Here is a 13,365-nt window from a genome sequence, read left to right on the forward strand (position 1 = left end):
CCATTTCCTGTCATGGTGAATTGAAGGCACCTGTCAAAATATTTACTTGACACAAATAGCAGGGCAACCAATGCATTCCAGAAGAATGCCTGATATTCTTCATTCTTTAATTTGTCATAATTGTTCAAGTGCCTGAGCAAATACTTGAAGGCTTCAACATATTGTGTAGCTATATGGCCTTCAAGTGCCTATTCGTCCTGCCTCAAGTTCAATACTCATTTAATTGATAAATACTTTGAAGAAATTAGTACTGAGCAGTCATATGTGGGGAAGATGACAGAAATGCACTTAACATGTGAATAGCTAAAATATGAAACTATGCTGTGCTCAAGAGTTGAGCAATGTGGAAATTTCTAAGGCTAGACAAAGTACAAACAACTCTGACTAGCAGATGAGACAACACTTCACAAATACCTGCAATACATAAGATTGTAACACACACAAAAGTGTTTACTTTAACAGAAATTAATCCTTACTTCTCCTGATTCCCTCGGTTGTGCTTTGCTCCTTACTCAGAAGGACCACCTACACAAACCTTTTGCTGGGCTTCTGTTAGAAAGTAGGACCAGACATTAGAGAAGGAATATCAGGCTAAACCAGACAACTGGAAATCACAGTAGAGCTTGCTAATTTAGCACATACTATTAGAGGTCAGGTAGTTGAGAAGAGGCCATTCGGTGTGAGGTGAGACAGAGCAGTAGTTAGGTTTACATCTGCATTAATGATAATTAATTATGAGAGTTGGAGAAGGGGGGTTGATGCAGGAGACAAGAGGGGCTTGGCAGACAGTACAGAGAGGCTGACCGTGTTGGCACCTGGTCACACGAAAAAGAACGCATACTGAAAATAACACAGAAACTAAAAAAGGAAAATAAAGTTACAACTTTGCTTGTTTGTGTGGCAATCTGATTAGTACATTGGTCCATTATGGAGGAAATGTAGATTAAAGGGTTCACATCTGGGGAATACAAAATGCTGATGGGGAAGTATCAGATCATATGACTGAGAAGCGAGAGACATGTGGAAGGAGGAGTTCTCACATTCTCACTGTGTCTGGGTGCTCTGGTTTCCTCCCACAATCCAAAGATGTGCAGATTAGGTGAATTAGTTATGCTCAATTGCCCCATTGTGTCCCAAGACGTGCTGGTCGGATGGATTAGCCATGGGCAATGTGTGGGATTACAGGGATAGGGCGGAGTAAAGGGCCTAGATAAAATACTCTGTCAGAGAGTTGGAGCAGACACGATGGACCAAGTGCACTGTTCTAGACATCTATGAAAAGCTCCAATCCTGTGTAGGGGTACCAACATACTTGCTACAAATAAGAGTAATGGTTTTAAAAAACTGCAGGCTAGAACTATATACTTTGGAAGAATGGACAAGCCCAAAACCTGTCTAAATCTTAACCAACCACACAGAACATTCTCTACATCACAGTTGTGCAGATTTTGTCTTGAGAAACTGCTTTACATTAAAAATTAATTTCATATAACTGAATATTGAAATGAATGCAAGATATTGCAAATGTTGGGTATAGGAACAGACTCTTGCTGGAAATATTACTTCAGTGCTCTGTGCTTCACTGTCTCTGGACATTTACTCATCACATTCATTTTTTCCTTTAAGATGCTTGCAATGCCACAAAAAGAGTGGACCTTCCCAGGTTGCTGACTAGCCATTACTATCATGCTAACTTCATCCTAGCATTTGAGATTTCCTTGGGTTACTAAACATTACAAACTTTTGGTTGTTACCATCTCAGATGAAAGTTCCAGTAATCCCTTGATCTGCCACCCAGAGATCTGTGCTTCCAATTAAATATGAAAGTAGAAACTTCGAACTAGTCTTTCTAGGTGTTGAGTAGGAGGATGTGGAGGAAAACTTCTTTCTGATTTCAAGGATTTTCCTATATGGCAGCTGAAACAGTGAGCTGATGAAACTTGGTAAAACTTCCAGGTGGAGTCTTTTTAAATAGAAAAGAACTGAAGTGACTGCATTGGCTGTCCATCAGTAACCTCTAGAAATTTTTTACACATCTCTTACCTTGGCTATTATCACTCTGAGTATCTGCCTTCCGTTTTCTTCCTCTCGCAGAATCAGGTTGCTTTTTTTCTGGAGTCTAAAAAAAAACAGAAGTCAAATTTGAACTACAACCCTGACATCTTAAATGTAAAAAAAAATCATTTTTCACTTCTTAAGAATTTGTACCTTGTACTGTAGTCAATTTTGTGAGTGAATATCAAATCATAAATTTTTGGGGCGATGCAGTTACTTAAAACTCTAATGCCACAGAGCTCTTCAGCTACAGCAAATATGTCAGGCTACAAAGTACACCACTTTCTCCAGGATATTCTCACTGTGCTCATTGCTTAGTGAATTGAAAGAACCTGGAGAGGCTTTGCTTCAGGGAGCAAAGAGCACTAGACCTGCAAGAGACACACTTCTGGGTGTGGAGCAAAGCTTAGGGCCCTCAGTTACCTTCGGAAAGCGGAGAAAACCAGTTCTGCAAGGGACACTCTTCTGGGAGTGGAGGACAAGGGAGCACAAGGCTCAGAACCCTCACTTAACTTCAGGGAGCAAAAAGCACAGGAAGCGGAGACAACCGGACTTGCGAGGGACACGCTTCTGGGAGCACATGATAAAGAGAGTGCGAGGCTCAGTCCCTCACTCACTTTTGGGAAGCGGAGACAACTAGACCTGGGAGAGATGCTTTTCTGGGAGTGGAGTTCAAAAAAATGATGTGGAACCAACCAAAGCAGCTGATTGGTGGATAAGTCCTGGTGATTGATTAGTACATAGGTAGGGACTAGAAAAGAATGTAGCAGGTAGTGTTTGATATGAAACAAGGTTCCTAGTTAACATAAATAATGACCTTAACTAACATAATTTTAAGGGAGTCACTAGGTTAATTGAGAGAATCATCATGGCATGAGACCACAGATCCATGATATGCTCCTCTTGCACAAATGTGGGAAATGAGGGATGCTGATGACCATGTTTGTAGAAGGTGTCTCCAAATGCAGCTTCTAGATAACTGGATCTCACAGCTGGAGCTGGGGTTATCCCACCCGGAGCATCCATGATGCTAATCATGTCATGAATTGCATGTTTAACGAGGTGGTCACCCCACAGGTGAACAGGCAGAAAGGGAACGGGATAACCACCAGGTGCAGTAAATGACTCAGGAAGTTAGTACACCAGTCCCCTCTGGTCAATCCCTTTTAAGCAGATATACCACTTTTGATACCATCGGGGATAGTGTGTGATCTCTCAGGGCAAAGCAGCAGCCAAGTTCATGGCAGTGAGCATGATTCTGCTGCTCAGAGGGGTGGGTGGAAAATGAGTGGTAGGGCTATAGTGATAGGGGATTTAATATTAGACACAGGCAGAAGCTTCTGTGGCCATGAATCAAGGATGGTTAGAACCAGAACTAGGGAGCACAGCCTCAAAATAAGCGGAAACAGGTTTAGGACTGAGTTGAGGAGGAACTTCTTCATACAAAGGGTTGTGAATCTGTGGAATTCCCTGCCCAGTGAAGCAGTTGAAGCTACCTCATTAAATGTTTTTAAGGCAAGGATAGCTAAATTTTTGAACAGTAAAGGAATTAAGAATTATGGTGAGCAGGCGGGTAAGTGGCGCTGAGTGCATGAAAAGATCAGCCATCATCTTGACAGGTCAGATGCCTACTCCTGTTCTTAGTTCTTATGACATATTGTCTCTCTAGTGCCATAGTGTCACGGAGTGGTGGTGGGGAATTCTGGGGTGGGAAGGTGAACAGTCAGTGGTTGTAGTGCGCAATAGTACCAATGATAAGAGGATAGAGGACCTGCAAGCTGAGTACAGAAAGTTAGGAGATAAATTAAAATGTAGGACCTCAAATCCAGTAATCTCATGATTACTCCCAGTTCCATGCACTAGCAAGAGATTAGACCAAATGAACAGATGGCCGGAAAGATGGTGCAGCCAGGAGGGATTCGCATTGTTGAGGCACTGGGGCCAGCACAAAATGGACGGGCTGCACCCAGGCAAAGCTGGTACCCACATCCTCACAGAGGCTTTTGCAAGTGCTGTTGGGGAGGATTTAAACTAGTGTAACAGGGGGATGAGATCCCAGGAGCAGGATCAGATAAGGAAAATGGAGGCAGAACATTAGCTAGTGATATAGAAGATATAGTGACAAACTTGGAATTACAGAAGAAGCAAAGATTAAAAAATGCCCAGCAAGGGAAATTGACACAGTTAAACTTCAATGCAACGAGTATTATGAACAAAGTGGATGAGATATAGTGGCAGGATATCATTGATTTGAGAGAAATCTTAAAGGGGTAAAATTGGTTATAGTGACTTCAGACACGATAGACTGGGAGATGAGAGGGGGAGAGTAGTACTAATGGTTAAAGAATCAGTTCCAGTTGTGAAAAGGGATGATATACTGAACGGGTCAACAAACAAAAGGTTTACGGGTTGAGGTTAGAAACAAAAAAAAGAGGCAGTCATATTACTGGGAGTATAATAAAGACCCCAAAAGAGAAAAGGGAGATAGAAGAACAAATATGTAGGGAAATCTTTGCCTGTAAGACCAAGAGGACAAGAATAATCTTAAGCCATTCCAATATCAATTGGGATTCAAACAAAATAAAGGGCACTGAGGCAGAAAAATTCATGCAGTGCATTCAGGAAAATTTTGCAACCAGTGACAAACTGAATGAGAGGAGATGCAATTCTGGACTTAGTATCAGGAGCGAAGAAGTGCAAGTGGGCAAAGTGATAGTTGGCAACCATATTGGGGATAGTGATCACAATTCAGTTAGCTTCAGCATTACCATATATGAGGACAGAGATAAAACAGGAGCAAGGCAAGTTTTGCAAGAACGAAAAGGAACTTGGCTGAGGTGAACTGGACAGCACCACTAGAGGATAATCAATGGAAAACCAGTGGGAAGCACTAAAAAGCAAGATCCTGATTGTACAAAGCAGGCATGTCCCCTCCAAAAATAAGAGTGGTATTGCCAAATCTAGACCCCTCCACCCCTGGCTGTCAAGAGGAATAAGGGGATTATCAAACAGAAAAAGAAAGCATACAATAAATACAAAGAAATAAGCACTGCAGATAGCCTAGGTGAATATAGCAAGTGCAGGGATGAAGGAAAAAAGGATTTAAAGAAATGACAACATAAAAAAAAGCAACGTTAGAGAAAACCCAAAGATGCTTTACCAATATATTAATGGTTAAAATCTAGTTAAGGAAAAGTGGGACTGATCAGAGATGAAGGAGGGAACTTGTGCGTCGATGCAGAGGTTGTGGGAAGGGTTTTAAAATGAATATTTTGTTCTGTGTTTACAAAGGGAAGGGATGATGCAAACAGAGTCATCCAGGAGGAACATTGATGTTGAACAAAATAATGATAAAAGGAGAGGAAGTACTCAAAGGATTGTAGTCCTTGAAAGTTGATGCCAGATGGACTGATTCCAAGTCTGCTGAAGGAGATCAGGGAAGAGATATCAGATTACTCAGAGGATGATTTTCTAATCCTCATTATGTACAGGGCAGGTATCAGAGGACTGGAGAAATGCAACTTAGTTCTATTGTTTAGCAAAGGATTGAAGGAAATGCCAAACAATTATAGGCCAGTTAGTCTTACAATCGGTGGTAGGCAAATTAGTAGAATCAATCCTGAGAGAAAGATAGGATTAACTGTCATATAGAAAAGCATGGATTAGACATGATGACCAGCATGGAGTTGTTATAGGAAGACCTTGCCTCTCAAATTTGATGGGAAAAGTGGCAAGAAGGATTGCTGAAGGTGGTACAGTGGATGTTGTGTACATGGGTTTTATCAAGACATTTGACAAAGTCCCACAAAAAAGCCTACATGGTGTTCCACAGGGTTCAGTTGGGGCCCTTCCTATTTGTGTTACATAGTAATGATTTGGACATGAACGTGGGGAGGAGACGATTGGAAATTTTGCAGACAACAAAGATTGGCCTATTAGTAGACAGTATAGAGGATACTATAATCTCCAAAAAGATGTAGATGAGTTGGTACAGTGGGTGGTAAAGTGGCATATATTTTAACACAGAAGTAGTGAGATGACATGCATTTAGGGAGGCCAAACAGTTTTAGGAAGTACTCATGCTAAAAGGTGTAGATGAAGTGAGAGATCTTGCTGCGCAAGTACACAGGTTCCTAAAGGCAGCAGTTCAATTAGACAAGGGTTGTAAAGAAGGCATATGGAATGCTCTCATTCATTAACAAAGATACAGGATATAAAAGTAAGGGTAATGTGTCGGAATTATATAAAACATTGAGGCCACAACTGGAATAATGTGTGCAGTTCTGGTTACCACATTACAGGAATTGACGCAATTGTTCTAGAGAGAATACACAGAAGATTTATGTTGCCAGGACTAGAAAAGTTAGCCATGAGGACAGACTGGATAGATTGGTATTATTTTCCTTGGAACAAAGGCAGTTGAGGGATGAGTTGACTGAGATGTACAAAATTATGAGAGGAAGATATAAAGTGGACAGGGTAAAATTGTTTTCCTTGGTGGAGAATTCTCTTGAACACTTACCTTGATTCTATATCCCCTAGGATCAAGATAAGGGGCAGAAGGTATACAGGGGACATCAGGAAGGCTTTTTACATAGAGGTTAGTGGGCATCTAGAACTTGCTGCCCACGTTGATGGTGGAGGCAGGGACCCTAAGCTCTGCACCTTAAGTGTTATAAGTTCCAGTGCTATGGGCTAGGTGCAGGAAGATGGGATTAGAAAAGGCACCTGAATGTCCTTGGGCTGGCATGGCTGCCTTCTGTGCTGTAGCTTTTCTTTTTTTTTAAAAAAGTACTAAATCTAACTGACCAGGAAGGTTTGATCCACTGGACCTTATTCATCAGAATCACCAGAGTGCAGTATATGTTCCAAACGGTGGATGAAATAGCTTCTGCTCTCATTGTAGTACCTACTCCAATACACAAAGGCAGATTTGAAAATAAATTGGAAGTCTGTCCAGTCTCAATGGCAAAATACGAAATTGATGTGGAGATGCCAGTGTTGGACTGGGGTAACTGATAAGAGTTGCTACCCAATTTTGTTCAGGTTTCTTAACTCTGGCAATTTCACATTTTTAGTAAGAAGTCTGACAACACCAGGTTTAAGTCCAACCAATTTATTTGATAGTAAACTCACAAGGTTTCGGCGTTTGCCCTTTGTCATGTGCTCTTTCCACTCACGTTGTCGGCATCTTTAAGACTTGAATAGCAGGTTAGTTGTAAAGACTTGCATTCTAATCAGTAATCTGTAAACTGTCTGTGCTGTTACATGCTCTGTCTGAGGCCAGAATTCTCCATTCACCTGACGAAGGGCAAACCCTGAAAGCTTGTGAGTTTACTATCAAATAAATTGGTTGGACTTAAACCTGGTGTTGTCAGACTTCTTACTGTACTTAAAATATGAAATTGCCAGAGTTAAGAAACCTGAACAAAATTGGGTAGCAATTCTTATCAGTATTAGCAAGAGCTTATTGCATTCCCTAAACCTCACCAAAGAACAGAAAACCAGCCTGGTGAAATTTTGGAAGCCTCAAGAACCCACTTTGAGTCCTTTATTAATGTTACTTATGAACCCTACATGTATGATGGCAGTGTCATATCCATGAATCAGTACTTGGAGGAATCTTCATGCAAAATGGATAGCCAGCTGTCTTGGCATCCAGAGAATTAACTCAAACTGAGCAATATTATGCACAAATTGAGAAAAAGTGCTAGCTATTGTCTTTGCTTGTTAGCATTTTAATTAGTCCCTTTTTGGGAGAGAGCAAAGTGACAGTGGAATCTGACCACAAGCTATTTCAAAGCATTGTTCTCAGATCACTTTTATCTACCTCTATTTGCAGAGGTATTGTTTGGAAGTGACGTTTGAGTAGGGGAAGCAGACGTACATTGCCAACATACTGTCATGAGCTGCACTCCCTTTGAAGAATGTTACTGATACTAATGCAAAGTGTGAAATCTTCCAGATTCAACACAAAGCAACAGCACAACATGCTCTGGAAATCATCAATCCAGCAGAGTCATTGAATAAGAGGCAAGTGTCTCACTCAGATCAAGCAAACTACGCAAAAGGATATAACTCTCTAAGTGCTGCAAAAAGTAGTGATGAAAGGAATGCCATCAAGGGCACTCATTATTATAAGACTGTATTGGGCTTACAGGGATGAAGTGAATGTCCAAGTTAGCATCTCGTACAAAGGAACTAGTGTCTTATTTCCAAGGAGGTGAGGAAAAAGATGCTGAAGAGCGCCTATGCAGACCATCATGGAATTGAGTCTAGTCTTGAAGGCGGCAACAGAAGTTCAAGCAGGAGCAATGAGATAAAGAACCAGATCAGCCAGTATAGTGCTTCCGATACGTGATCCATGTTTCAGCTCTATACAGTAAGAAAGGGATCACAATTACATGGTATCCCTTGATTTTGGTTTCAGTTTTGATGTCATGATCTTCAACACAGGAGTCATGCCAGCAACGCTGCCTATGGAAGATCTTGCATATTAAATGGGAGGTGGACACCAACATCAGTATCCTCTCATAAGCAGGCATCATAAGCATTGAACTTATGATCGATCATCTGCCATCAGCTACTTTGGACAGGTCATACAGTTTGGATATCAGATACAGTGCGGACCCGTTATAACGCGATGGTTGGGGTCCATAAAATGCTATCGCAAAAAAAGCAGGGTCGTGCTAAATTGGGGTTCAAGAAAATCAGTGTTCAAACTGACCCAATGTTGACTTAACATTCTAAAACAACCCTATTAATCACCCTATTTGACCCTTTTTTTGCATGTTTACCATCTGGCAAGTAAATTACCTTTTAATTAAAGAATTCCGTGAATAAATCACTGTTGTTACAGTAGAAATTAAAACAAATTAATTTTTAGTGAAGATTTTTAATAAACAAAACAAGTTTATTGTTTAAAAAAGTTTTCCTTGTTTGAACGTAGCATTTCACTGGCTGCGAACGAAATCTAGAATGCTTTTAGGGTTGATCATGTTGAGTGTGTGAAGCTTATCTTTCACAGAAAAAGATTTTCTTTTTCTAGCAGTTTGTTCCATTTTGATCTAAGAAAACACAAAATTAACTCACCAAAAACTTTTCAGTTCCCCAGAAGGAGCAAAACAAAAAGGGCCCAATGATTCATTGGGTTACATCCAAATTCACACTAAATGGGGGTGCGCAAAATCGAGGTTTCACTGTACCAAGCTCCCAAAAGGTCATCTTTTCCCAGCTCAGTCAGGGCAGACAAGCCAGAGGAGGACAGATGAAATGGCTATTGCTCTCAAGTCTTTACACCAAAGATGGCAGAGCTCACATGGCTATGGAAAGCCTAAAGTTACTTTAAACAAATGCACTTCTTCAAACTGTACATTTGGGATTAGCACCTCTGGGCTAGGAATAAAAAAGAAACAAACAGCCAAGATATCTGCCCCTGACGAAAACCCAGTAATTCTTGCACAAACAAAATGAGAGCATGGCAAAGATACGAAACCCAGTCACGTCTTACATACAAGTGTCTTCTCCAGATTATGAATTATGCAAATTAAGTTTTAAAAATGGTATGATCTATGAATGCTATCTATTTGTCACATTTTATTCATGAGATAAAGCCAGATTGATGATAAAATAGTTCTAACTTGCCTTACCTGTGGTTGCAGTTAATTGTGTGGAGCCAAGTCTGAGGCTGGCAAGAATTAGGGTCCGGGCTAGTGTATGGAGGGAGTGTAAAGCTAAGTCTTGAAACTGAAGGGCAGGATCTGAGGTAGAGCCCATGACTGAAATTAATTATAATCTTAGGGGTACAATTCTAAAGTGGATACAGTAGCAGAGAAACCTGGGTATAATGCACAAATTACTAAAGCTGGCAGATCAAGCCAAAATATGGGATCCTGGGCTTTATAAATAAAGAGGAATAAGATACAAAAAGTAAGGAAGTTATGAGTTCATTATTCATACTGTTTAATACTGCAGAGATCTCAATTAGGTATTCTCCCATCCCTTCGCATTCTTTAATGTACTTGTCATGAGAACTGTAAAGCTGGACCCAAGAACCAGCCTCGTGCCAGACAGACAATATAATGATGTTTCCCTCTGAACTGCAAAGCTCAAGTCATTTCAGTCTTTTTTCACTGATCAGCCTCTTCACAGATGGGAGATTATTTTATCACATATCTTTGCACCATTCCCAATACATGTATATCCTTTTTCAAGCAGCCAAAATTCTACATGGGATTCAATGCATGGTCAACCAATACATTGCAAAGCAGGAGCATAACCTCTGCAGACTTATTGGGTTTCACATTCTGTTCAGGACCAAAAATGTAGTACAACTGAAAGGTGCATAATCACACCTTGCACTGGAGACACAGTACAAGTCTTGTAAGATTTTGCACAGTCAATGTTCCCTGGATAGAAGTTGCGCTGTGCTGCAGGCCCATAAACAAAAGTTCAGCAATTTTAAAAGTTGTACATTGCAAAAGGATAGCTAAAGGCACACTAAGGAACAGGAAGGGAAGATGTTGAGGCAGGTGTAGCAAAAGAGATTTCATCTTTGAAGTAATGATGCATTTTTCTCAGTACACTTTGGTCCGTGCTAACCAGGAAGCAACAGAATAGCTGAATACTACTTCACACGTACAAACACAAAGTTCAATACGGAGGAAGTTTCCAATATAAATACACTGAACGTGGCTGCTGCAAGAGTACTAATCATTTGCAGTTATCATGTCACCTTAATGAGCAACTCTCGATTTTGGGTGAATAATGATCTCTTGTCAAGCCTTTAGCTATTCTTACACCATGAAATATTCTAATGATAAGACTTGTACCAAAGACCATCGCCACTTGCATTTGCATTTTCAATGATTCATAGTCTGGGAAGATGATTGTCTATTTGCTTGGCAATATCTAAACTCTTCAAACCAAAAGCACTTATGTTGTGTCAACCTTCCATCTCATAAAATAATGGCTTGCATGGTGCTGAAGAACTCTTGTGCATGATCTGGTGTGGCTCAGGAGTCCCAATCTGGCACAGAAATCTTTGTTGCTTTTGCTACAGAGAAAGATGCACGCTTACCAAAAAAGGAAAATGCTGGAAAATCTCAGCAGGTCTGGCAGCATTTGTCAGGACAGAAAAGAGCTAACGTTTCAAGTCGAGATGACCCTTTGTCAAAGCTGTCAGCTTAGAGCTGTCTTTTTAAACATTTTTTGAAAGACTCATGTTTTCCTAAGTGTTTTCAAGGAACAGCATTCAGCAAAACTGGTGGATGCTCATCCCCTGCACTCCACTCACAAAACACCAGTACAGGACATATATAACGCAAGGACCACTTATTAAATGACAGTAGGGGGAAAAAATGGGTGACAGTGCATCAGGACAGGAGCAAGTTCAAATGAAAGTAGGAGGAAGCAGCCAGCTAAACAGAAATTTCAAGGAAAGCCCCAGTTAAAGTTGCAGAATTTGTATTCAAGCTTTGATTGACACTAACAAGTGTTATTTAAAAGACTGTCAATTTATTGATATGAATAAGTTCATGAGCTATATCTGTGTAGTAGTGTTTGACTACTACAAAGAACAAGAATACAACCTGGAATATTTGGTAACTGTATCCTATCGCAACCCATTTATGATATTTTCACATATTGTAAACTTTATGCAACTAAAACATATTTAACCGGAGCTCTCCAAGCACTCATTTTAGGTAACATGCAGGACATGAATGCAACCTATTTCCACTTTGGCTCTTTTTAACTTAAGTATTGCTTGAGAGAGGAATGCTGTCAAAGTTTTTAGTCTTGCACTCATCAAGATCTATGCAAGAATGCCAAATTTCAAACAGAACAACAACGTATTATGCAAAAGGGACGTGAGTTGGTTGGCAATCACAGCCAACTTGCCAACCAATCAACACCTCTTGTCATGTAGTATGAATTGTTGACCCCTTTGAAATTTGCTACTCTTACGTCAGTCCTGATGAGTGCAAGTTAAAAAGTTTTTACTCATTTTCAACTTCTCTCTTTACCCATCCTACGTACTATTATCATACCTCTATATGCTCCCCCAACCGCCCTCCCAATTCTCAACCCCAATCTATTAGATACTTAAGTCTTCCTGCTCTGTTGCCACCATCCCAAGCTTGGTTCCCTATTAGAAAAGCCTGGAGCTTCCCTGTGCTTTTTTTGATATCCTTTACAACCCAAATTGCCCCATCCCATTCTCCTGTCAACCTTTCCATCCAGTACACCTGTAGGGGGCTAACATTAGCATTCTTTTTCCTGTCCAACTCATTCCTCCCACTGCTGACCCTATGGATTCTGCTAGATCAACTATTTCAGCCTCCTCCGGAATGGTCATTAAATTGTAAACAAGGCCTTTACCATCCATTAACGTTATGAGTGATTGCAGTGACATTATAGCCATGATGGAAACCTGACAAGAGGAGTGATGATCTTACACCACTCATTGTGGCATAGTATGAGTAGCGCTCATTATAAGGTCACACCTTGGCCTAACCCCCTACTCCTCCGGCACTTTCTTCTCCATAGAGCATCTCAGTTCCACCACTTTTTCATCTTTCAAAATAATCATCTGAACGGTCCTCCCTCAGCCTACACTCCAAACATCTTCATACTCATGGATTTCAACTTCCATCTCAACGTGCGTTCTCTCTTCTAAGTTCACTGCCCTCTTCCCCTTCATGTAAATTCTCCCATATTCACACCTTATCTTACCATTTCATGTAGTCTTAGCATTCTTATTGTATCAATTAACAATAAGGCCATCAATCACGACCAACATTTCCCTGCCACTTCCTTTCGTATCTGTCCCTGGAAAGAGTTACCACTCAATTCATTTTCAACTGCACTTTCAATTACTGAGCGTTTGGTCCTGTATTCACCATAATATTTCTACAGCTACAGATTTACTTAACCACACCCTCACCTAGGCCCAATAAAACAATTATGCTTTCTCACCCTGGCCGTTCACCATTGTATGGCCCTCATTTCCACTTTCTAAAGTCTTGGAAGGATATGGCAGACAACTTTAGTCATTTACTGCCAGATTTGGCTGGACCACGTAAAACACTACCTTGTCCGAGCCTTATGTGCTAAAATTGCTCATTATTCCAGGATAAGCCTGGAATGCAATGATGACGACTGAGGGAAGGCAGTGAGTGTATTACAGCTGATACAAAGATAGGTAAGAAAACAAGTTCTGAGAACACAATTTGCAAAGAGATGCAGAAAGATCAAAATGAGTGGGCAAAAATCTAGTAGCTGGAGTATAAAGTAGAAAAATGTGAAATT

At 40.5% G+C, this 13,365-nt stretch overlaps 1 protein-coding gene across 5 annotated transcripts in view; it reads right to left on the reverse strand.

Annotated features, from left to right (window-relative positions):
* The window catches only part of tlk1a (tousled-like kinase 1a), a 162,570-nt gene that overhangs the window by 82,796 nt on the left and 66,409 nt on the right, over nt 1-13,365 (reverse strand). For all 5 annotated transcript variants that reach the window (XM_080199046.1, XM_080199048.1, XM_080199045.1 and 2 more), the window contains one exon: nt 2,044-2,119. In XM_080199046.1, the coding sequence (XP_080055172.1) occupies nt 2,044-2,119 (76 nt within the window). The remainder of the gene's footprint in view (nt 1-2,043; nt 2,120-13,365) is intronic.

Source organism: Carcharhinus amblyrhynchos, chromosome 11 (assembly GCF_965287045.1).
Source record: "Carcharhinus amblyrhynchos chromosome 11, sCarAmb.v2.hapA, whole genome shotgun sequence".
Lineage (NCBI taxonomy): Eukaryota > Metazoa > Chordata > Chondrichthyes > Carcharhiniformes > Carcharhinidae > Carcharhinus > Carcharhinus amblyrhynchos.